Source organism: Diadema antillarum, unplaced genomic scaffold (assembly GCF_040938485.1).
Source record: "Diadema antillarum isolate AM-2024a unplaced genomic scaffold, OU_Dant_1.0 seq00000975_RagTag, whole genome shotgun sequence".
Classification (NCBI taxonomy): Eukaryota; Metazoa; Echinodermata; class Echinoidea; order Diadematoida; family Diadematidae; genus Diadema; species Diadema antillarum.
In genome coordinates, this window is record NW_027271817.1 from 76,075 (window position 1) to 103,430 (window position 27,356).

The window sequence follows — 27,356 nt, forward strand, 5'->3', positions numbered from 1 at the left end:
GTTTGTGTGTGTGTGTTTCCTATAACAAATGGCAAAATTAAATTTGCAATGAAGACTCCATAGTAACTCACAAGGTCCACTGAGCAGCTGTAGAGCCCATTAGGGCCGCGTTCATGCGAATTTCGTATCCAGAATCACAAACATGAATCATGATTCAAAACGGCGTTTCAAATCACGGTCTCAGCGGAAGAGCGTTCATGCGGGCTTTCGCAACGCTGATTCTGGCTCTGCTCATCCTTTGCCACTGCGCAGCGCACTGCGCAGTTTGACCTTGTCTCTGCAACTCGAGCCAGACCTCCTTATGCCAACTGATCAGTCAATTCATTATAGGCCTTTACGTTTTTATTTCGGTGAATACTTTCCAATAAGGTGTGGCATTCAGGCTCTGCCCACTGATCGAGGAATAATCTTAATTCTTCGTCTCTCCAATTGTTTCCCTTGGTCACAGCAGCCATTATCAACTCAATCGGAGAGTAATTACATGTATTATTACATTAAACAGCTAGATACTGGCATTGATGTAAACAAACAAGTGCAAGTATGGTACCGAAACACACGATTCATAAGACGTATACAAGCGCGCGAACAGAACAAGAAGTTGTGGGATACCCCATGAGACACACATGCGCACAGCGCACAATGACGTCATAGAATCATGATTGAAATCACGGTTGCGTTCGTGCGGTTTCTGCGATCGTGATTCTGGCAGAATCATGATTCAAAACGCCCCTTTTTCCGCGTTTCAGATCGGCGTTTTGAAACGCGTTTAAATGGAAAAATCGCATGAACGCAACGCAACTAAACACGTTTAGCGACTAAACGTGTTTAGAAACGCAATTCTAGTTTCGCATGAACGCAGCCTAAGTCTTTCATGAGAGGTCAATGTTTAAGTCTGTGTTAAGTCTTGTCAAAAGACCAGGTCCATGAAATGCAGCGTTTGCACAAAATCCTGTACTTTTTTTTTTATTGAAAAAAAAAAGGTAGATGAAATATGCTTGAAAAATGGAACACTTGCAAAATTGAAGCATGATGAATCCATTGAAGACAGATCAATTTTCCTATTTATTTATTCATCTATCTATCTGTCTATCTCTCCCTCTCTCTCTCTCTCTCTCTCTCTCTCTCTCTCTCTCTATCTATCTATCTATCTATCTATCTATCTATCTATCTAATCTATCTATTCAGTATTCTTTACCCAGGGTAGCCCCATCAGTGCATTATTATACTAATGATGCACAGGATCTGAAATAATCCTGTGCATCATTAGTTTTATAAAATGGGTCGAAAACTAACAGCATTATTCACGTACCTTTGTGGGTCAATACCAGTCAGCTACATGTAGCACTCGCTCAAAAGTCAAGATGTCCGAAGATGTTCGTCCCAAACATTTACGCACGTCGCACTCGGAAATCCCGCACACTCACCTAGGTATACTGTACGTACGTATAAGAGTATACGTACGCCACGTACTGTTATGCACAAGAAAGGCCGCCGGCCGGCTGTTGTGGCAGCCCGCGGCCCGAACTTGAAGTTGTTTACAGGATTGACAGCGCGTATAGTAGCGCGTGACGCACTTGTAACAACTGATTGAGTGCGCACTGCTAGTGTAAAACATTGTGACGTACGTCAGGCCAGGGAGGTGGAAGAGAGACTCTTCTTAGTGCTTACCTGAAGAAAATAATGCACGCACACGTGACTCATTTCAGCGCTTCCAATTGGCTACATTCTTGAACCCATTTTATAAACACTGTTATTCTTGGGGGCCCGGCAACATGCATTTCCCATTTACCCCAGCCCAAGAATACACAGGACTAGGCTTCAACAGGTTAAAGGACAAGTTGACCTTCATAAACATAAGGATTGAGAGAATGTAGCAATATTAGTAGAACACATTATTGAAATTTTGAGGAAAATCAGACAATCCGTTCAAAAGTTATGAATTTTTGAAGTTTTTGTGCAGTAATCGCTGGATGAGAAGACTACTGCAGTGTATGAATAACTTAGATGTCACATGCGTACAACAATATAAGGAAAATATAAAGAGAATTTCACAAAATTCCATCTTTTGAAAAAAGTACACATTCCCCTGACTCGTTACCGACAAATGTTATGGGTAATATTATTCCCCCTGCCTTTAGAAAGAGGCAAGTCAAGTGGTCTTTTATTATGCGAAAAAAGTGAAAATATGTTGAATTTTCTTTTACATTTTCTTTATACTGTTGTACGCATATGACTCACAAGCTGTAGTAGTCTCCTCATCCAGCAGTTCCATCACAAACATTTAAAAAATTCATAACTTTTGCATCGATTGTCCAATTTTCCTCAAACTTTCACTGATGTGTTCCACTAATATTGTTGCATTTTCTCAATCCTTATGTATATGAAGGTGAACTTGTCCTTTAAAAGCACTTTCAGACCCACTGAGTTATCATACAGCTGTATATTAATATGCTGTGTGGATACTTGATACTCAGTCTGCAGCATCAGGCTTTGGATTGCGCCTTGTCATTTGTCATGAGAAGCTCATAAATATATCACTTGTGTCTCTCACTTGCACAGTCCCTGTGCATCGTGATTTTACATTGCGTTTTATTCAGTTGGTGGTCGCAAAAAGCCACACCCATTTGAAATACGATATGTGGGTACAAGAGCATTCAGACATGAATGTGCATTACATGCATATCAAAACAATACTCGAACCATTTTGTCGATATCCGATGTATATTCGTATGATGTATTAGTATAGGACCATTCAGACACTTGAAAAATTATATCCATACAAGAACTCTATAGTCTGAAAGGTGGATATTAAAAACAGTTAAGGTAGCCAGGCAATTAACAGTCAATGGTGCACCTCTCCATCTGAACCTGGTTTGTTGTGGCACAGAATTCAAGCATAGAGGGATGATGAGGTGAAAATGTTCTTTATCCTTGAGAAGCAAACAAACAGACAAACTACCTTATCAATATTGAATCCTATAGCACTAAAGTCTTCCTCTGTAAGTCCTAATCTATTTAACCCTAAAAAGACTGGGGGGAGGGGGGGGGGGCTTTTTGGGCCCTCCCCCCTCGACATTTCTCACGATAAATCTGTAATGTAAAAATCTTGTGCCACAACGTTTTATGACTTTTTTCTTGCGTAACTTTTGAGACCAAATTCGTGACGCCCGGGTACGCAGTTCTGAAGTTACACAATATTTTGTAAGTGCATGGCAGACCCGAAATTGCTCAAAAACATGATTTCATGTACAAATCCAATGCAAATTTTGTTTCTGACCAAAATTCATAAATGCGTCATTATTTATACTTTTACTGATCAAAATCAATTAATTTCATGTTGTTTATGATTGGAATAGTGTCGTCGATGATTTCCATAGAAAAAACAAACAAACAAAAAGTCAAAAACAATGAAATACATAAGAAATTTTTAAAACAATAAAACACATAAAATCTTTGATACTGCTGTTTATTTGATGTACAGTCAACTTCGGATACCTCGACGTCGGATAAGCCGAATATCACTTACCTTGGGGGCAAAATGAAAGTCCCGATTGTTCCTATGGAGTTTCCATGTATTAAAATTCGCGTAGCTCGAAGAAAATAACTCGAAGTTCGGTTACCTCGAAGTGAAATCTACTGTCCCGATCTTAATTAACTTATTGTTTTTCCCAGCATGTAGCTCGAATCGAAATTGCAAACATCACTCAGCATCTCCGATTAAGCGCACGTGGACAGCGAAGAAGACATGTCAAAAATCTTTTCACACTCGACTGTAAATATTCCCAACCAGAACAATCGCGCGCCCAAAGAAATACCCGGTACACAGCTGACAAGAAAAATCCCCAACACCTACCTACATACGTACACGGTATGCACATAGCACCCTTGCCAATGGAGTGCTTACGATAGCTCTGCCCCATCATCTTCTTTTCTTTAACCACTGTGTTTTAATTCTTGATCATGATAGTCATACCGTGCGCGTAGATTTCTTAACGTCCGTCGTGGCGCGCCTGCGTAGGTGTTGACAGTTACATCTTTGGCAGCAATCACGGTCCACTGTCCAAACATCAATCTCCTGCGTAGTGCCTTTTTAAAACTTTTTTTTTTTTGCCTTTCACGAAGTATGTTTCATGTATTCTTCCCCGAGAACGCAAGCACTGATTTTTTTTTTTTTTCAGCAATGCGATTGTGAAAATATTGTGGAATATGATGTGGAAGTATAGGCCGAGCATAATAAAGAATAGAATAGACAGGGCTCCACACTAACTTTTATCGGGCCACCAGTATCACTGATTTTTATTTTTTGGTGGTCGAATTTACTCGAAATTAAAATCTGGCGACACACACACACACAAAAAAAAAATGGAGAAAAACATTAGAAAAACTAAATCGTTCCTACTAAACATAGAAAAATGAATATTAAGCATTATTAAAGTGATACAGATGCCCATGTCTACAACAAATGAATAGAAAATCCAATCATCTTTTTCTGTGTTTGAAGATTTAGCAAATAGGCGTATAGATTATTATAAAAGTTGATGCCTATATATTTAGGTGGTCAAAACTTACGTTTGAAATGAAAAAGTGGGGGCATTTGCCGACATTTGTTAGCATCCGACATTTGTTTTAGCATTGTAAAGAGCCGAAAGTTACCAGTATTCATTTCTTATTGTAAAAGCAATCATCCGACATTTATCAGTCTGTTAGTACCTTACGGAGCCGAATATTACTGTTAATCATTTTTAAATGTAAAAGCAAACAACCGACATTCATTTTAGCATCTTACGGAGCTGAATGCTATCCTTATCAATTTCCAAACGTGAAAGCAAACATCCGCTATTTGTTTCAGCATCTAACAGAGCGGATTAATACCATCAATCATTTCCAAATGTAAAAGCAACAATCTGTAATTTATTTTTGCATCGTACGAAGCAGAATATTACCTTTATTCATTTCAAACATACGACATTTATTTTATCATCGTACGGAGCCGAATGTTACTGTTTTTCATTTTTGAACGTCGAAGCTGACATCAGACGTTTATTTTACCATCAAACGTAGCTGAATGTTACTGTTATTCATTTCGAAATGTAATAGCAAATATCCAATATTTTTTTAGCATCATATGGGGCAGAATGTTACTGCTATTCACTTCCAAACATGCCAAACGTAAAAGCAATCATTCGAGATGTATTTTAACATCTTCCGGAGCTGAATGTTATTGCCATTTATTTTCGAACGTAAAAGCAAACATCCAGCATCTATTTTATCATCGTAAGGAGTTTAATGTTATTATTACTCATTTCCGAACGTCAAAACAAACATCAAACATTAATTTTACCATTGAACGCAGCTGAATGTTACTGTTATTCATTTCGAAATTTAAAAGCAAACATCAGACAGTTATTTTAGCATGGTATGGAGCAGAATATTACTGCAAATTCCAAACATAAAAGCGATCATCTGACATTTATTTTAGCATCTTCCAGAGCCAAATGTTATTGCTATTTCCTTTCGAAAGTATAAGGAAACATCCGACACTTGTCTACCCATCGTACGGAGTTGAATATTGCTTTTCATTTCTGAACGTCAAAGCAAATATTCGACATTTATTTCAGCGTCTTCCGGAGCCGAATGTTATCCTTATTCATTTCCGAACGCAAAATCAAATATCTGACATTAGTTGTAGCACCATACGGAGCTGAGTCTTATCGTTTTTCATTTTTTCAACTAGAGCATGCACTTTAGTGCACGCATGCAAACCTCAAATACGCGCAGCCTGAACTCTCAAGTTAATTGACCCTACCTACCAAAATGTCAAAAATCCTTCGTAAATTCCCCCAAGATTCTCGGATCACTACCAAAAGTTAATCGTTTGGTACTTGTGTCATTCTAAACCTTTCCTGCAAGTTTCATCCCAATCCGTTAACTACTTTTTGAGTTATTTTGTGCACGGACAAACGAACGAACGAACAAACCAACGGTAACGAAAACATAACCTCCTCCCTTGGCGGAGGTAATAATTGTGAAATAATTGCCTATTCAGTTTTGTAGATTACCTTATTGGTGATGCGCATGCCAATTTTCCTTGCGATCACGCTGTCAGCAGCCAGTCCTACGAGGCATCAAAATAGCCCAGTCTTTTTCGGGTTAAACAGAAAAAGAATTGTCCAAGTGTTGTCCACCTTAGAAGCTTGCTGCCATGTCTAAAATGGGCAAAGTATGAAGCAGTTGAACGTGCTTTATTGGCTGATGTCTTGTCTTGAGGAGAGGAGGCTATTAAAGGTAAAGCTTAGTTCTGGTATGCCTGCAGAATTGTCAAATTTTACTCCAAAATGTACATGTATGCCGAAGAAATGTGTGGAATAACGCTGTAATAACAAGATCATTCGTTGGGCAACATCAGAAATGCAAAATATCAACCAAAAGGTTAGCTTGAGTCGCAATCTCAGAGTAGGGTCAGGCTAACTCGGACTCTGGGACAACTCAGCCTCGCTTTGACAGTGGGGCGGAGTTGTTCCTCTGGATTGTAAAGTGTTGTACTGTGGGAGCGCTTCTTGTTCTGGCTGGTCACAGTTATGTGCAGAGTTGATAACATGCACGCATCAAAGAACCTCTTTGGCGTGAATACAAAATGACTGTGTGTCTATGTATAAAATATGGCAATCACAAACTTTGTGTAAATTGTCTGAAATAGGGCAGAGTTGTCCCTGAGACCAAGTTAGCCTGGATCCTTCTGGAATAAAAGTCGATATACCGACTTTTATTATTGTATACTTTTGATCTCAAAATACTCCAAAACAATTCATCATCCTGGCAAATCCCGTCAGCCAGGTAAGTGTCTTGGTAGACTCTTTAGATATACATTGCAAGCAAATATGAAATGGTGCCAGACGGGTTCTCACACCCTTACCAAAACTATGTTTTCACTTTAAAGGGGAAGTATTAGACCAATTAAAAGTTATTGTGATAATAAAAAAGACAGAGTAAAATTTTATAGGCACAACAGTGAAAATTTGAGCCAAGTATACTGCTGCCCCATGTTCTCTTGATGAAATCAAACATCACATTTTGGTTGATGTGTGCTATTGTGCGCCATACTGTATAGAAAGTTTGTGATAAGTGTTATTGAAATTTTGTAACCAGGTGTATGTTGGTCGATTTTAGACTCTTGTTGTTTTTTGATAGTGATGCTTCCCTCAGTGTTCCATTTTTTAATGGGTCAAAGGTCATACGTAGGTTGCTGATACTCTACTGGCATTTTGACTGCTTTGTTTTTATCTATTAAAGTATGCAGGTCCATCATGATATATAGCTTTGTAACGACCCGCGGTGTAGTTTACAAATTGCGTAGCAGCAGATATTTCTAGGTTTACGGGGCTTCGAAAAGAATCTCGTCAGCATTTGGGAGCAGCAGAAATTCATATTTCGACCTTGACCTGTGTTCAGTTTCAAATTTCCTAGATGGACAAATGGTAACTGCCAGCATTGTACCTATATTCCCACACCGGAGAGGTCACTTTCAAGTAACACAACACCTAATCAAATTAGTTATTGTCATGGATATTGTGATCCATATTCCGTGATTAAGTGCTTCATGAAAGTGATACACTTACTGGTCTGCACCATTAAAAAAATTTGCAGCGACCATCGCCCTTGCATTTCTTATAGCGTACAATTTTCATATTATTTTGTTTTGATGTTGCTGTATCATATCGTTTTACTATCTACCCTGTACTTAATACTAATGATAGTAGTTGTTGTGTTGCACGGAAGCACTAGAAATGTATGTGTCAATGTTAGGGCATCATATACATGTACTAGTAGATGGAGATCTTTGTAAGTGTTCTAAAAGCATATTTTTAAGCTGTTTAAGTAATTCAGTATTTAAAAGCTCTTGGGAACGCATCTGGAATTTATTCATATAGTCTATTCTTTTATGTTCCTATAATGTGTTTCAGTTCTGTGTGTTAAAGATAATATAAAGTTTTGGTACCTCAAAAGTTTCCCTGAATTTCCTTGTCTTAGTTTGTGTTTCAGGTTAAATTACCTTTCATGTAACTAACACTGTGAGACTTACTCGCCTCAAAGTGCTCTCATGTCTTAGTAATCATGCAATTAACTGTGACCAGCAGCCCCATACGCATAGCGACCAGCAGCCCCATACGCATAGCGTAATGGGGCTTTGCATTGTAGCATTCAGGATCATGACAGATTTAGTATCGCGGGTAAATATCAACTTAAAATCCAAAAATTTCTTCAATTTGAAGACTTACCAATTAAATATTTAAGTTGAAGTATTGAAAACAGGCTTTGGGCAACGTTTGGTTCTGCCAGTAGTCCCTTTCTGTTCGAATTGATGACTGAATGTGACTCGGTCGAGAGGACCTTGGGAGAGCTATACTGAACACTACGGCCAGCGCATGCCCACACATCACATGCGCACAAATTTCAAATCCATGAACGGATAAGATGTTTGTGTGTGCATGCGCTGGCGGTAGTATTCAGTGTATGTAGCTCTATCTCCCAAGGTCCTCTCGACGGAGTGACATTCAGTCATCAATTCGAACAGAAAGGGACTATTGGCAGAACCAAATGTTGCCCGAAGCCTGTTTTCAATACTTCAACTTAATTGGTAAGTCTTCAAATTGAAGAAATTTTGGGATTTTAAGTTGATATTTACCCGCGATACTAAATCTGTCATGATCCTGAATGCTTCAATGCGAAGCCCCATTACGCTATGTGTATGGGGCTGCTGGTTGCAGTTAGCTACTGTATGCATATGGGGCTGCACGCTGCTGGTCGCAGTGATCATGCAATAATGGTTTCGTACAATACGTGTACTACCTCGCCGCCGTACGGCGGCGGCTCTGGTACGAAACCATTATCGCATGATTACTAAGACATGAGAGCACTTTGGGGCGAGTAAGTCTCACAGTGTAATAGTTATATGAAAGGTACTTTAACCTGAAACACAAACTAAGACAAGGAAATTCAGGGAAACTTGTGAGGTACCAAAACTTTATATTATCTGTAATTCCTTTGTTTTTGTATTCATTCATTTCATGATATGATAGCCTTTTGTTTATGTCATTAGTTTCCAGCTGCCCGGCACCTCGCTTGAGCAAAGCATACATGTATAAACTTTGGTGCGCGTATGCAAACCTCAAATACATGAAGCTACAACTTCCAAGTTCATTGACCCCATGGATACTTGTTTGCCAAAAGATGAAAAAATCCTTTAAAATTCCTGGATCACTATTAATCATCTGTACCTTGGGTCATTATCAACTTATCTTGTAAGTTTCATCCACATCAGTTCACAACTTATTTTATATGTTTCAACTTATCTTGTAAGTTTCATCTATATCAGTTCACAACTTATTTACTTTAAAATGATATTATTATCATTGATGAGTTAGTTTGCAAATAGACAAACAAACAAACTGACGCTGACTAAAACATAACCTCTGTGGCAGAGGTAATATTACACTTCAGTGTACTGTGGGCAGTTATCTCTTGCTCCAAGTACTTCCAGTACAGATTTGCCTACATGCATTATGTGCTGCCTTCCATAAACTCTATTTGCTTGACTACCAGGTATTCCTGCCCCTTTCTATCTTGGTTTGTACTCTAATAGCTGTAAACTGATTTTGATCGAGTGACTCCACACCATTACACTTCAAAGTCTTGCAGGGGGGTTCGGATGCCTTTCATTACAGCACAGTTCAGTTACCTTTATTCACATGCATTTTTTTCATTTCGCAGCATAGAAGCAGTCTACCCTTTTCCAATCCCAGGTTAGATTGTTGAGACAAATTGGCTGGATGCATGTGGATGCTTTCAGGTGATTCCAGCAGGCTAGGAGAGGCTTTTAACTGATAAGATCGAGTTTGGCATAAATCATCTCGATCCCTTTGGAAAAACAAGAATGCGAGCGGCCTGGAATCCAGGCACGCATATACGTCTGCCCTCAATTGAAAATAGGACCATGAAAACTGTGAAAGGAAGTAGACGATATTGTGTCTTAAAGCGATGAGTTATGCCGTAAAGATGTTAATGTTCTGTAGGTGTTCTTGGTAACAATAAGCAGGTTCTTTGTGAAATTGGCCTTTCTTTCTTTTTTTGACAATGAGATCCTCACTCATGAAAGAAATTATTCTTCATTCTCATTTCCTTCATCTTTTTTTTTCTAATTTCCTGCTGCCAAAACTATTGAAGCTGAAATCTTAATATGACACTGGCTATTGTGTCAGCAAATACAATCTGATTCCAATGAAATCTGAGGGATATCTGGATATTTACTTACAGATACGGACAGAAAACCTTTTCCTTTAAAGGGAAATGAAACCCAAATGTACAGCACTGGCTGTACAGTCTAAAGGAGAATGAAACCAAGTGTGGACTGAGTGAATGCAAAAATATAAATGGAACACAACGGTGCAGAAGTTTGAGGGAAATCAAACTGTCCTTTCAAAAGTTGTGCGTTTTTAAAGTTTTCATGCTGCCATTACTTGATGACAAGACTACAGCAGCTAATGATGTCGTGTAGTGCAGAACAATGATATGAAGGCAATAAAAAGAGAATTCCACAAAATTTCATTTTCATGCATAGCATGCCTTCTATCGCCTTGTTACTGACATATGTTAAAGAGTAGTGGATCATTCCCCTGGTTTCTGAAAGAGCTAAGTCCAGGATGTGCCCTTTCATTGTTAAAAGAGATAAGGTTTTTATACAAATATTCAATGTTTATGAGTGCGATGGTTCCAAATATTACATGAGCATGCAAGTTTAGCCACTCTATTCAACGAGGCGAAGCAGAGTTGAATAGAACGGTTAAACTCGCAACAAATGTAATATTCAAACTGTCGCACGAATGATAAAACATTGAATATTTGTGTTATACAACACATGATATAGCCTGGTCTAGACCAAAATAGATCCAGTGTTAAGCTTATTTCGGAGGAGGATTAACAGCTAGGCCTAGATCTGCGTAGATCTGGCTCTAAGCCTTTTAAAAAAGGTCTAAAGATTCAGATCCGTGGCACATCTGGCTCGCTTGATGTACCATTTAATAGACGTCTATTGTACTACCATTAAGAGTGAGCGAAGAATAGCTGATTCTTCTGAATGTCATGTGACCAGCATTCATCCAATCAGATTGCAAGGATCAAAACATGTGTTGTATAAACATGTATATCTTTTTTTACATGTATAAACTACAGGGGGAGATGGAAACACTCGTCTTCATCATCTTATTTATCTGATATATCTGGTTTTGATTGTAATATTCCTTTCAGTATATCATGTATAGGTTTAGTGTTTTGCTACTTTCTTGGTTTATATTGAACTCTAAATGAAACTGCTATTGTTAACTCTCCATCTGTGATTTGCTCCGGTTATTTAAGTCAACTGAACATGAAGTGTCCTTTCTTGTGAGGCTGTTAAGACTCTCAACAGATCATAAGTACATGTATATCTGTTTCCAAGTGATTTTTCTTTTTTCTTATATCTTGCGTGTTTAATGCATTACTTAGGCTGCATTTATCTAACTCGCAAGAGAGAATCACATTTCAAAATGTGTTTCGAATGGCATTTACAAACGTGGTTTGAAACGCGATTCTAGGGTGCCGTGTTTATCTAACCGTCATACAATTGCGATTCAAGTGTTGTCACTGAACAGCTGCTTTGCGGCGTCTGACCCAGGAAGTGGAGGTCAACTGCGTACCACCAAACATGCCTTCATCATTCACGCACAAGCAATGGGTGGAAAACTCAAATGGCGCACAATTTTCTCTGCAACCAGAAACAGCTGGAAATTGACCTTGGCAGGTCAGAGATATAAGTGTATTTTAAAACGGCATTGCATTAAATATCTACTTGCAGAAAGGCAATTGTGGTCTCAATTTTCCCTTTGAATGGCGTTTCTAAATGCATTTGAAAACACAGTTGCATTTATCCATCGCCAGAAAATGCTTCAAATGTGTTTAGGATTGTGATTCTGCCTAGATTTTTTTTTTTTAAAGATAAATGCACCATCAGTTGCATGTGTACATCGTGTGAGTCACTCTACACATTGATTTCATATTTGCATTCTCTCTCTGTCTGTGTGTTCTCCTAGGCAGACTACTACTCCATGCTCCTCATCAAGTACCTGCAGTGCCAGAGCACACTGATGCCCGTCGTCATAACAACCTTCATCACCAACCTCATCAGCATCGTCATCTACTATGTGCTGATATATCCTTGCAAGTTGGGACTTGTGTGAGTAGTATGAGTTGTAGTCTTAATCCCTAACTTTGCCCTTTTTCCCCTCAATCCCTGTGCCCCTCAGTAATAGTGATTATAGACTTCAAAAGACCAAGTTAGGACTTTAAAGGGATTGTACAGTTTTGGTTGAGACCTAACTTCAGATTTCTAACATTTTTTTGGTGAGATAATGAGAAACTTCATATGAAATATGAAAGAGCATGTAATTTTAGGAGGATTTCAGCATTTATTAGCTCACCTGAGCCAAAGGCTCAAGTGAGCTATTACGATCGCCCTTCGTCCGGCGTCGGTCGTGCGTCGTGTGTTGTCCGTCGTCCGTCGTGTGTAAACTTTTTACATTTTCATCTTCTTCTTGAAAACCCCAAGACCGATTTTCATCAAACTTGGCAGGTTGCATCCCTAAGGGGTTAGGAACTCAATTTGTTAAAATGGGCACCATGTCCCACGCAGGGGGCCCCCAGGGGGGGGGGGGGGGGCCCAAACCCCCCAAAATTAAGGAATCTGTAAAAATCTTCTTCTCTAGAACCAGAAGTGATAGAGCTAAGTTAATACTATGAGTTGGCACATTGATGACTGTAGTTTCAAGTTTGTTCATGGCAGAATCAGGGGTGCCCCCCTTGGGACCCAGGGGAGGGGGGGGGGGGTGGGGAGGGGTCCTAATGGGGCCTAAATTGTACATTTTCATCTTCTTCTTGAGAACCCCATGACCCATTTTCACCAAATTTGGCAGAAAGCATCCTTAGGGGTTAGGAACTCAATTTATTAAAATGGGCACCATGCCCCACCCAGGGGGCCCCCAGGGGGCCCAAACCCCCCAAAATGAAGGAATCTTTAAAAATCTTCTCTAGAATCAGAAGTTATAGAGCTGAGATAATACTATGAGTGAGTACATTAATGACTGTAGTTTCAAGTTTGTTCACAGCAGATCCAGGGGTGCCCCTCTTGGGGGCGGGGAGGTTGGAAAGGTCCAAATAGGGGCCTGCATTGTTCATTTTCATCTTCTTCCTGAAAACCTCGTGATGGATTTTCGTCAAACTTGGCAGGTAGCATCTCTAGGGGGTCAGGATCTCAATTTATCAAAATGGGCACCATGCCCCACCCAGAGGGCCCCAGGGGGCCCCAATCCCCCCAAATTAAGGAATCTTTAAACTTTGGGCCCTTATTGTACATTTTCATCTTCTACTTAAGAATGCCTGGTCAAATTTAGTAGAGCTGTGAATAATTTAGATTAGTGACTGCGTGAAAGGTGAACTTGCGATACTCAGGTGAGCGCTAGACCCGCGGGTCTCTTGTTTGATGAATTTTTTTGTGAAATGGCTGAGAGATATTAAAAAAAGAGCGATCCTAATAAAAGGTGGGACCCAGCTTTTGTTACGCTCGCTTTGTTTTACTTTGTTTTTGGGTGCCTCAGCTGTACCAAAACCGATTTTCATCAAATAAACTTTGAATTCCTCCTAGAATGGTATCCTCTGTACTATTTCTTAAGTGATTTCCTGGTATCTCGAAAAAATTTAAAGCCAAATTCTCATCTCCACCAATACTAAACAATCCCTTTAATCTTGGAGTAATGCATGTTGAATGAAAATACAATCTTAAGGTAGCAGCAGCATGAAATATGAAAATGAATGCATGAATGTCTTCTGACTCACACTGAATTATTCAAAAAGAAAAAAAAGCAGAATTTAAGAAAGAAGAAAGAGTTGAAATGCAAGGATATTTTGTGCTTGCTACATATTCAGATGCAGTCACTTTCTGGTGAAATGTATGAGCTCAATAAAATGTCCTTCCATCAAAAAATTAAGAGATTGAGGTCATACACCCCACATGTGTTTTCACACTTTCAGTAGGTTTTGATTGCTGTCACAGCAACCGTTGGGATCAAATGTCCCTCACACTAGCCGCAAATACCTTATGGTTCTATTGTGCATTGCCATATCACCAAAATATAGATGGATTATTGCCAATTTCCAACGTGATAATGAACAAAATGATGGACTACCTAGGTCAGCAGTTCTGGACATATGATATTTTAATCGTAAGAGGTTGTCAGTTATTAGATCCCCCCAGAATGTGTTAGGAGCTCATGGACAGATAAATATGTTAGTAATTATCAAGTGTTTCATGAAAAGTAAAAAAAAAAAAAAAAACCCAGGAAATTGATTGTCTTGTTACTTGATGATCCATCATCTGACAGCTTTTGGCTTTGGGCTGACACAGCAGATATCAAAGCCCTGGTATGGTTGAGGTAGCACAAATATCTTTGACAGCAAAATGTCTATCGTTCATGCTTGAGAGACAGAAGCCCTTTTTACACTTGTGTTTCTTAACCCCGTACTTTCTCTGACCCAGGACTATCGTTAGTCCCGTACCAATTTCTTCAGCTTTTTACACTCGCCAATAAATCCCGTACTAAGCTCTTGTCCTGGGCTAAGGAGAAAATTGATCTTTTTACACTTGTATTTCTTAGTCGCGTACTTTCCAAACCACATGAATATTCATGATTACGCTGTGCACTACAAGTACACGCACGCACCGGCAGCACTTGATTACTTCGTTTCTGATTGGTCAGTGGGAGGTCAGACTTCGTCTCCGTTGCTTAGCCCCCGAATGTTTTTTCTTTCTGTTTACACTTGCTTGCTTGGCACCGCAATTGAGGGGTTAGCACCGCAATTGTGGTGCTAACCCTGCTATTTTGCAGGGCCAGATAGTACGGGATTATCGGTGGGGCTAGCCCACTTTGGCAAAAACAAGTGTAAACAGAAAGTGGGCTAAGGAAAGTCCGGTACCAACTGTTGGGCTAAAGCCCCCCCTTAGCCCCACCGTTGGTACGGGACTAAGCAAAAATTTGCAAGTGTAAAAAGCCCTTATATTATTGAGCTGAAGGTAGAAAAACCTCCAGGATGTCACTTTTAGTAGAGAGTGCCATTGTCAGTATAGACTTATGATTGTTTGCTGTTTATGGTCAAGACTGTGTCAGACATTTGATCATCAGTGAGTTTTCTACATCTGTATCTTGCTGTTGCAAACTCACAAAGAAGGCTTGATGCATTCTATTCGGGAGGCCATACACAGAATGTGTTTATTTTCCTCCACAATCATATTTACAAAATGATGAAGCAGATCCTAATCAGATGATTGGTTATGAGAGCATAGTTGTGACCAGACATTTAGTTTATCCAGCGCTCAATTTTGATAAAGATCAATCATTAGCACTTTTATAGTCACCATCGCATTGGTGATGGTGTGCGATTTCATCATTTTATTTACTTGCAAAAATGGCTATTTTTGAAATTCTTTTGACTGAAGAAGAATAAGTGCTGTTAAGTGGGACTAATGCTGCTAGTAAGTGAGAATTAGATACAGATCTAGTAACTTACAGACTTACAGAAATGAGGGTGATTCACCAAACAACAAGGATCTGCTTACTCAATTTATAAAACAGATAATACACATAATTTTAATTGAGCTTTTAACAGTATCATTATCCACACTTAATAACTTTGAAACAGTCCAAATGCCATTGGCTATTGCATTGGGCGTGTTGGACTGCTTCAAGGGTTTCTTGTGTGGGTAATACTTATAAATGCCTTCACTAATGTGTATTATTTGTTTATCATTCTCCCAAGTGTACATTAAAGGGATCGTATAGTTTTGGTTGAGACCTAATTTCAGGTTTTTAACATTTTTTGATGAGATAATGAGAAACCTCTTACGAAATATGAAAGAGCATGTAATTCTATGAGGAATTCAAAGTTTATTTGATGAAAATTGGTTTTAAAATGGCTGAGATAGCAAAAACAGAGTGATTCCAGTAAGTGTGGGACCCACACTTTTTTACGATCACTTTGTTTTTCTTTGTTTTTGGATGTTTCAGTCATGCCAAACCCGATTTTCATCAAATAAACTTTGAATTCCTCTTAAAATGATATGCTCTGTACTATTTCATAAGTGTTTTCTTGGTATCTCACAAAAAGTTAAAAGCCCAATTCTCACCTCCACCAATACTGTACCATCCCTTTAAGTGGTTACATAATAGCACATGTTGGCATGGAAAGGAGGGAGATCGCGATAAAGGTTAAAAAAATGACCACAAATGATGGCTATCATAAGAAGTGGTAATGAGTGAGTAAGAGGGTGGAGAAAGGAATGTCAGTTGTTGACCATTGGAAAGTAATAAACAGACTGATTACCCAGAATGACAGGGAAGTATGCTATTTGACCATCCACAACCTTGTAGTTTTAAATATTCCTATAAAACCAGAAACATAGGCATGAAACTTTTGCAAATTTGAGCTGAAGGCTTTTTTCGCAGCATGAAACTTTTGCGAATGCCCACTGGCATTCAGTGCAATGTGTAGACAAGCACTTTTTCTTGAATTTTGCTGTCTTCTCATGAAAGTTTTATGCATGCAGAAATTTCTGGTTTAAGAGTTATGTGGAATATATTTAGAATTTATATTCACATAGTACATCAGACATACACATTGCAGATTTGGTTTTTGTGGTGATATGTGTGTTTACTGCCCTGTTTCTTTTGATTGTATTGAAAACGTGTTGCATATGTATGTCTGGGTCAATTACACATCGTGGCTAACTTGTGTCCATCTCTGTCTCTGACTCTGTCTATTTTTTTTTTCTCCCAGAGGTGCTGTGATTGCACAGGTGTTATCTCACTACATTCTCAGCCTCCTGATCACCATCTACATCTTTTGGAAGAAACTTTACAAGGACACTTGGACAGGTATTGAAAGATATATATATATAAATGTACAGTAGACTCTCCATAGGTTGAAGTCGCATTAGTCGAATATCGCCTAAGTCAAACATCTTTTACCGATCCCATTCCTTTATTTTCTTTTGTTTTGTATCCTACATTAGCTGAAATTTCTCAAAGTTGAAGTTTTGTTTTCATTCCCAACAGATTTGTCTTAAATAGAGTTTATAATATATATACAGTCATATATTTGTATTGTTTTATTTTTAAAGAACATATTTGTAAAGAGTCTAGTTCCCTATGTAAATCTCTCAAATTGAAATAACATACATTTCTGTCTTGCACAAACAATTAAAATGACAAAATTTTGATTTAGAGGTTATACAAATAATTGGAACATTAGTGCATTATCATATCCTCATGAAACCAAACACGAAATGTCACTTGGATGTTTACCTCTAGAGAGGGAGCGAGTTTCACTCAGAATGTATCATACCAATCAGGTTTTAAATGCTATACAGAGTAAATGTTTGATAGAGATGTCAGTTAGGGATGAACATAGCTTTAAAAAAAAAAATGTCAGCAGTGTAAACTATGGGATCATAACTCTGTGTGATATACTCGACATCTAGGGACTATTTTCCCAGTATTTGATATGCAGTGGAGTCTGTATGAAGTCTGTAGAGCATTTCACAGAAAATGGCCTATATGAAAGTAGAAAAGTCTTATCTGCTTTGATAATAGGTTTTAGTTTGTGAGCCTGGCAAACGTATATTGTAAGGAAAATAGGTCATGTGAACAAGTTTTAATTTGCCCGTTTGACAAACATGAGAGCAAGTGGAAAGTTCCTGCTCCAGATGTGTCTCTTCATGACATTGAGATTGTGTGCTCTCACAATATTAACCAGAGGAACCTGGATTCTCTGTCAATATGAATAGCTTTTAGTGTATGCCTGCAAGTAGAATTGTGCACCATTTCCTCCATGGGCACAGACAATATTCAGTGGGTGATAAGTCCTGCCATTCTTTCCCATACATTTTATCAAGCAAACAATTTCCCCATTTTTTAGATGAAATTTGGCACATATGTTGGTTGTAAAGTCTTGATGTGTGAGACATTCTACGATAGTGGCGGAAAGCGTGTTGCCATGGTAACGAGACATTATGGCCAACAAATCACAGAAATGTCTGTGCTGAAACAGCCTCCTCAGTATCAGAGCAATACATACGAAGTTTGGCACACTTATTGGCCCTGGGCCCTGTTTTATCAAAAGATAAATTTAACGTTAAGTCAAAATAATCTATGATTAACCTCTCAAATCAACTCTAAGTCCACTTAATCTATGATTAACTTCCAAGTCCACTTGAAGTCCGTCTTATCAAGACACCCAGAGTTGACATCAACTCCAACTTCTTAAAAAATCAACACATAAGTTTCCTCAACCGCTCCAAATCTATGATTAACTTAACAGGTGATAAATATCAACTTTAAGTAGAAACTGTCTAGGTAGACTCAATTGTAAGGCAATTTACAGAAGAAAGATGACTGTCACACTTTCCTAGTGTAGCTGGCGTCTTGTCACAAATGTTTGTCTGTTAAATGCTAACCCTTCTCTAACATTTTGTTGCGTTTCTTTCATGTAATTATGGCCTTTTCCTTGCATGAAATTCACGATCGGCACGCATTGCTTACGCGACTGCTGCACGCAAACACCCTCGACAGCAGTCGCAATCCCAGCCTGCGCGCCCGGCGCCTCGGCACGCCGTCCGCCCGCCAATCCAGCTATCGCCAGCAAGCAAGTAACCGAGTACAGTACTGGAGCTGGAACCGCGTCTGTGTGTAATGCATATCTTGCCAAAGTAAAGAACCCATATGCGAGGAAACCAGTGATTTCTGACGTGCGTAAGCCTACGTAGAGCTAGTTCGGCAATAGATACTAATTAAGAGTTTAGTAGGCATGTACAGAAAATAAAGAGTTTAATTCTATATAGCACCGAGTACGACAGTAACTTGAGATCCAGCTTAACGTTAGGCCCAACTGGTTATAGATAACGTTCAGCGAGTCGTTTGTACTTACCGTAACACGTAGTAGCGTACTGCTGATTAGAGCGTCTAAGTCATTCTAGAATTTCGACATGTTGATGATGTAGACTTGCGATCTATTCTTTACAAAGCCGATCTGCGCCGTAGAGGTAAAAACAAGCTACTGTAATCACCACACTCTCACAAGTTTCCATAATCCTACACGTAAACACACAGGACTTCAGCCTATTGAATTAAGACTTGAAGTAATCCTATGTATGTGCGTAATCTTTACGGTACACGCGTACGCAGATTTTCGTTGAGCTCGGGATGTGCTAGATCTATCGACCTACTTTTTTCAATACAACGCAAAACGGCGTATTTTGCGGTTTTGTTGCAAACTTAATACTTCTAATTCAGCGGCTGTATAGCGCTAATAATACTGCGTCGCACTAGCAGACTACGAATCCTTGGCCATGGCAAACAATCATGTTTTTGTTGTTTGTTTTGTTTTTAAGCAGACAGTACCGGAAACCAGCCTCGTCCCGTGTTTTTAGTTTTGACTAAATCAATAATTAAGTCATGGTGATGAGCTATAACTATAATTGACTATTAAGTCTCTTCGTAAAACGGAAACTTGCAGTTGATTTAAAGTTATAGCAGACTTCAAGTTGGATAAAGTTAGCGTTGATTTCACAATCAACGCTAACTTTATCTTGATAAAACAGGGCCCTAATGTATTAATGTGCGAGACAAATTTGAATGGGTGTCAGAAAGTGCATTGCCATGGTAACATCATATCATGGTTAGAATTTGAAGGAAGGCCCTTGCTGAGAAAGACGGTGCTGTGCCCTGAGTTATTCCACCAAGGTAACACTGCAGGGAAGGGATATTACTCATCACCTGCAATGATGTTTCTTATTAGAATGTGTTCATGTCTCAGAGTTGACTTTTTACTGACAAGGACATCTCACAGTTTTCAATTTTCAGCCAAGAATCTCCCTACTCCCCAGTGGCGGATCCAGGAGGGGCGCACGTGCCCCCTCTTTATCTATTTTTTGTCCCCGCCGAACGAGTTCGAGCAGGGGACTATGAAACGGGCTCCGTACGTGTGTGTGTCTGTGTGTCCGTCCGTCTGTGCGTCCGTCCGTCCGTCCGTCCGTCTGTGCGTCCGTGTGTGATCAAAATGTTCAATTTGCTACTTCTCTGTCATTTATGAGCCAATTTTGATTCTGTTTGCTTTATATGATAGCACTACATGGGAGCTTTGAAATTCTACACAGAATTTCAGTTGTGACCTTTGACCTTGACCTTTGACATATATTGTACATTTTGCTTCAAAATGCTACTCCTTCGCCATTTCTAACCCGATTTTGATTCTGTTTGCTTTATATGATAGCACTACATGGGAGCTTTGAAACTTCTACACAGAATTTCAGTTGTGACCTTTGACCTTGACCTTTGACCTATATCGTACATTTTGCTTCAAAATGCTACTCCTTCGCCATTTCTAACCCGATTTTGATTCCGTTTGCTTTATGTGATGGCACTAGGTGAGGGCTTCAAAACTTGTACACAGAATTTTGACCTTTGACTTCTTTGACCTTTGACCTTGATTTTTGACCTATATTGTACATTGGCTACAAAATGCTACTCCTTCGCCATTTCTAACCCGATTTCGATTCCGTTTGCTTTATGTGATGGCACTAGGTGAGGGCTTCAAAACTTCTACACAGAATTTTGACCTTTGACTTCTTTGACCTTTGACCTTGATTTTTTTTTACCTACATTGTACATTGGCTACAAAATGCTACTCCGCCATTTCTAACCCGATTTCGATTCCATTTGCTTTATGTGATGGCACTAGGTGAGGGCTTCAAAACTTCTACACAGAATTTTGGCCTTTGACTTCTTTGACCTTTGACCTTGATCTTTTTACCTATATTGTACATTTTGCTACTAAATGCTACTTCCGGCGGGGACATATATTACGCACCGCATAATTTCTACTTTTCCTTGTTTTTTTTTTTTGTTAAAGCAAAAGATATAAAAACTGCTGAAGTGATTAATGTGTCTGCTATCTTCCTTTTTTTTTGTCCTGCCACATATTTCTGCACATACCCACAACTTTGTATTTTATCATTTACAAGTAGGTCTCATTTTTAACTTTTATAATCTACTGCTCAATATACTTAGACTTTCTTTGTGTGTCACTCTGTCTCTGTCTGTCTTATTTTCTTTCTCTCTCCTTCATACTTTGTAATGATATTCTGAAAGACTTTATTACCCCCCCCCCCCCCCCCCCCCCCCCCCCCGATGATTTTGAGTACTTCAGTTTTTGCCATGTGTGCTTTGAAGTAAGCCAGACACTTGTGGATTAGCAACCAGGGGTCCATTTCATGAAAATCTTATTAAAGACTTTTTGCTCAGAGGACACACTTTTGATACATGTATGAGAGACTTTGTGAAATGGACTTGAAATCACACATGCAGTGACTTCCATATGTGTGACTTTGGCCATTCTGAGATTTATGTCAAGACTTTTATGTGATGACTTCATGAAATGGACTTGTGTTGCTTGTGCCATCTGCATCGCACAGATGATCCTGCTTCAGATTCTGATTCATCGGAACCTGCGACGGGGCATCTATAAATGTTGATACTGCTCTTTGATGAGACAAGAAAAAAAAAAGAAAAGAATGTGTGGAATACTGTTGGGAATTGGAGCATGTTTGTGGTACTTTAACCAGTTGAGGATGGACTGATTTTGCTGCAACATGCATTTCCCATAGACACCTGGCCGAGTACATTCAGGACTCGTCCTCAACGGCTTAATAAAGCAAGATAGCCTTCTGTGCCGGGACTTTAACCAGACTGCAATTGCCCCAAGAAAGGCTTGTCTTTCTTGTGTTGGCAAACAACATTCTTGGGACCGTTGAATACAGCAGATTGAGCTGAATATCTATCCCTGGAAAATCACCTTTTTCTGTCGACATACCATGAATAGATCATGTATACGTCGATGAGTTTGAGTGCTGCGAATGTTTAGCCTGAAAGAAAGGGCTGCCATTGAGCACCAGCCAGTATTCCATTGACCGGTGGAGCTCGGAAGAGACAAATGCAAAGGGAATAATGAGAGGAGGTCAGAATAGGAAAGTCCGCAATAACAAGTTGATTGGCCTCTAGGTATCCCTCCCCCACTTCCATTGAATTCCATCTGTTTAACACCCCTCTGTCTCTGACTCACTCTTTAAGAATTCTCATTCTTTGCCTTCCATTTGTTTGATTGCTTGTTTGTTTGTTTGTCTGTTTGTGAAAAGTTTGTTTATTTGTACGGATAGGTTACTATTTACCAGTCTAATGACAGGTTATGTCTACTTTCCAATGGAGGAAATCAAATTAAGTTGCATTCTGCATTCATAACTAGTCACCATACACAGAGTTTGGGGTCACTCTTAAAAAAGGCAAGGAAGGACATTAGGACCCGTCTTTTCCAAACACCACTCTCCCATGCATGATAGCTGTGGTATATCTTTTGAAATTGGTCCTTAAAAGCAGAATCATAATTCTCGTATGCCATGCAGAACTAGTGATTGTTGCTCTGAATGTACATATATGCCCAAGGAATGTGTTACTGTATACGCTATATATTTCGCGGGGGTTTTATTTTCGCGAATTTCGCGAGTCGGGAGCTATTCGCGAAATTAACAACATGCGAAAATATTACCTTCCAAAATGAATCCCTTGCCTTGATGAAACAAACATTTCAGTACTAGAATACCATGTCACGGCTTACCGAACAGACCATACTGGCTAAGCTTGTTTACGCATGTCCACGTCTACTTACGAATACTGTAGAGAGCCAATCCATTATCGCAAGGGGACCACTCGTCAGAAATCTAGCGCGATGGACTTAACCACTTCAAAAATGTTGAATTCTAACTTACTAGTTCGCAGAGTTTGGCAAGTCTTTTTCATGCAGTGTATAACTAGTATCATTCTTATATGCTAGTAAGTTGAAAATTCACACTTTCTTTGCCACTTCATATTTTCTCTGGTCCCCCAATCGCGAATTTAACCACTCGCGAAAATGTGTGACATCGGCAATTCGCGAAAATTTATGTACGCGAAAATTATAGCGTATACAGTAAATAATGCTGTCATAATACAATGTCAATCACATGATGGCGAAAATGCAAAATATTAGCCAAAAAAGCTTCGCCGTAAGTACTACAGTCTCGGCGCTTACCTGTTCATGGTTGCTTTGTGATTTTTTACATTTGATTACACCAATTACAATATCAGGCCACAGCGGTATCCATTGCAAGTGAGACAGCAAGCAATTCATTACGTGGACGTGATTGGATCATCACATACTAGTACCATTCTTCATACCCACTACTGAATGGGGAGGGCGCTTCAGGAATAATTATAGTTCGTAAAGCGACTTTTATCATTTCACACTTGTGATCTCAAAATACCGCAAAACAGCTCATTATCTCGGCAAATCGCGTCAGCCAGATAAGTTTTTGGTAGGACTTTCCGATACATTGCGAGCAAATTTCAAACGGTGGAAGGGGAATTTGTGAATCTTTTCCAGTATAATGTTTTAGCTCTAAAATGGTTCATCTTCATGTGTACACCTCTCCTCTCTTGTGCTGCAGGCTGGACCAAGGCGTGTCTGGACGATTGGTCACCCATAGTGAGACTGGGCATGGCCGGCTGCCTGATGGTCTGCCTGGAGTGGTGGAGCTTTGACATGGGATTCTATCTGGCAGGTATGACCCTTGACACTTGACCCTTGACCCTTGACCCTTGACCCATGTCCCACACCTCTCAGTTCCACTATGGAGTATATCTGCTATCCTGGGCTTGGAGAAGAAATTGTGAGGGACAGACTTTCGCACGCAGGCTCTTCCTTGATTCTTGTGTGTTAAACAGTTCAGCTTTTACGCAAAAACTTGCCTGCAGTGTTGTAATGTCAAGAGTTTTTTTTAAACTGTACTTGTGGTCATTGCTGCTCTTTTTTTCTTTTTTTTTTTTACTACAGCTCTTGTTGTAAAGATCGGTTTAAGTTGAGTATAGCTTCTACACTTTAGTTTTCAGAATATGTTTGGATGGTTTGAAAAAAAATAGGCTCATTTTGTAGCTTCAAATGAAGACTCCTTTCAGCTATCCAAAATTCCATTCATTAGCGGATGGTCATATTATGATATTTACTCAAGAAATACATATATTTAATCTAAAATCTGTGTTTTGACGTGCTATTAAAGGGATCGTACAGTTCTGGTTGAGACCTAATTTCAGGTTTCTAACATTTTTAGATGAGATAATGAGAAATCTCTTATGAAATATGAAAGAGCATGTAATTCTATGAGGAATTCAACGTTTATTTGATAAAAATTGGTTTTGAAATGGCTGAGATATCCAAAAAAGAGCGATTCTAATAAAGTGTGGACCCACACTTTGTAACGATCGCTTTGTTTTACTTTGTTTTTGGATGTTTCAGTTATTCCAAACCCGATTTTCATCAAATAAACTTTGAATTCCTTTTAAAATGGTATGCTCTGTGCTATATCATAATTGTTTTCTTGCTATCTCGCAAAAATTTAAAAGCCCAATTCTCATCTCCACCAATACTGTACTATCCCTTTAACACATCAAGGTAAAGAAAATAGCATCAACACTTGATTCTGAAATTTTTATCAAAAAAGATAAAAATACCACATAATATACATACATGTATTGTCAAGTATCATTTACATCTCTAGATTGTTTATTGCAAAAATAAGTCACTTTTTTTGTAGTAAATGCATTGCAGACAAATTTTAATTCTCATCTAAAGGGGAAATGAGATTCTGATCATGTAACTTGCAATATACATTTAATAGTAAAGGGCAGTTTATCTTATTAGGTCAATTTATGATTAGGATTAACAAGGAGATTCACATGCTAGAGAATGCTTGAACTGTGTGGTCACATTCCTAGCTGTATATAAAGTGAAAGTGTATTATCACTGTGATAGCATTTGACACAAAAGCAATGGACAAGGGAATAGGATTCAAACTTATCATTCCACCTTTTATACCTTAATCATCACAGCATGATATTTCCTCGATGGTGCAATTTGACAGAAAGTTACTGGTTGTGTCCTCGCAAAATCTAGCTGGAGATACAAGCAGTGTGAACCAGCCCTTCCCAAAAGTAATTAAAAAAAAAAGATGGTATTGTTATTTAACCACACTAGATTATATAGTGCCAGAGAAGCTGCAATGGCTGTAATGTGCAATGGTCTCATTGCCATCAGAGTTGATAAGTAAGGAAAGAAGAAGAAAACAGCAACAAAAAACAAGGTAGTTTCATTGTCAGAGTTGACCAGCACAAAAACAAAAAAAGGCAAAGAATATAAAATTGTCATTTTTTTTTCTACTGTGTCAGGCTTTTGCAGATGTTCACAGTAAACACTAGTTTTTAGTTTGACAGTGCCTAATCGGTATCCACAGAGTCTTCCTTGAATTGAAAAAAAAAGAAGAAGTCAACTTTGAGCAATCATCTAAATGATCTAATTATCTCATTTAGCTGCTTTGGCATGAATAAACTGGAGCCTGTATATAGAGGAACAACCTTTGTTAGGTCTCCCGCAGTCTTTGGGTAGGGATTTACATTGACGGTGTTATGTAATCTTTAAAAAATGCACAAGAAGTTATTTTTCTGTAATGAAGAATTAGTTTTCCCCCCTTTAATAGCTTGTGGGAGATTGACCTCTGTGTCCAGACAATTGAAACTGATAGCGAGGGGCACTTTGAGACTCAGATTATTGGTACCAAGTTGGTAATAGTCCCCCCCCCCATCTTCCTCTTATGTGTAAGCAGGACTTGCGTGATCATTAGGTAATAGTTCCCCCATCTTCCTTTTCTATGTTATGTAAGCAGCAGGACTTGCAGGATTGTTTAAGTACAATGTAAGTAGTACATTTTCATGGGGGTGTAGCAGCATCGGTTGCATCACCTCTTTTCATCCTTATGTGTTTGTTTGTTTGTTTGTTTGTTGTTTGTCCATTTTTTGGGCCCCTTGAGATCCAGACAGACTAATTCACATGTCAGCACTAGACACGATGGCCTCTTTTTGAAATGTCACACTTCAATCTTTCAATCTGTTCCAAAGATTAAATAGAATATTTGTCTGTTTGCAGTTTGTGTATGTTACAATGTAAATTGTTTGTTTTTTTAGGTTAGCTGTCCCTTTAACACATCAAATTACATGTTGATGGTGACACTGCATGCTTCATTTAACCTCAAAATGCTTTCTCTGATTGTAGTAGTTTTAGAATTTGTTCAAACCTGTGTGAAATTTTTTTGTTGTTGTTGTTCTAATACTGGTAGACTCTTTTTCCAGGAGATTCATAGCCTATAAATGAATGCTTAAAAGAGGGTTTCACCTGATAACTCTGGAACTTTTATTAGGCTTAAAAGACATACATACGTACGAAGTGACAATTTTACAATTGTACATGCAAGCTGGATTACTTAGTACTGAATTGTATTTGACAGACAGTGGTTAACTACAATTGTACTTTGGTTGATAGTGTGCTCTTAGGTTAAAAATAAATGAATAAACCTGCCTATTGCTTGATGGTGCAAGCATTCCAATTGACCTGTTGCAAAACTCTCGTGGAGATAAAATGTAGGTCACATATTCTAACAAATCAGTACAAAACGTAGGTTTGGAATCCCATTGAAGAGACACAATTGACCTTGACAATGGGACAGAATGAGATGAGACTGACTAGACTAGAGATTAGACAAGTACAATCTGTAAATACAATAGAGACAGCAACCTACAGAAGTTTATTGAGAAATAGTAGTGAAGTGTGAAAAGTGTGGAATAACAGAAATGACTTGAAGAGAAACAAAGCCAGACAAAAGCTGTGACAACTCATACTGCACTCGGGTATTAAATAGTAGCAATAAGATATCGGGCAGTGCAAATTCAGTTCAATTCAATTCATTTCAGTTCAATTGTGTGTTTATTTCCATCCAATAACAACAAAAACAACAACAATGCAATACAAAGTATACGTTCTATAAACCTTACTGTTAAAGATCCTGTTTACCTTTTGGAAGAGTGATTTTAAAAATTTTCAAGATATGACATTTAATGCATATGTGTAGGTCTGTTGTACCACAAAACATCTCATCATAAAATTTTTAGCGATAAAGCCTAAAATATAAGTAGATGTCTGTATTTTTCTCAATAAACCATAACTGTAGACGGTTCAGTCTGGAAACATATTTGTATTATAGCTATTGTTCACATTTTGTAATTTTAACAAGACTTAACATTGATTTT

General features: G+C 38.7%; 1 protein-coding gene across 1 annotated transcript in view; it reads left to right on the plus strand.

Moving 5' to 3' along the window:
* The window catches only part of LOC139742059 (multidrug and toxin extrusion protein 1-like), a 77,731-nt gene that overhangs the window by 38,823 nt on the left and 11,552 nt on the right, over positions 1 to 27,356 (plus strand). The window contains exons 6-8 of the mRNA XM_071652620.1: positions 12,123 to 12,265; positions 16,915 to 17,012; positions 23,672 to 23,785. Coding sequence (XP_071508721.1) covers positions 12,123 to 12,265; positions 16,915 to 17,012; positions 23,672 to 23,785 — 355 coding nt within the window. The remainder of the gene's footprint in view (positions 1 to 12,122; positions 12,266 to 16,914; positions 17,013 to 23,671; positions 23,786 to 27,356) is intronic.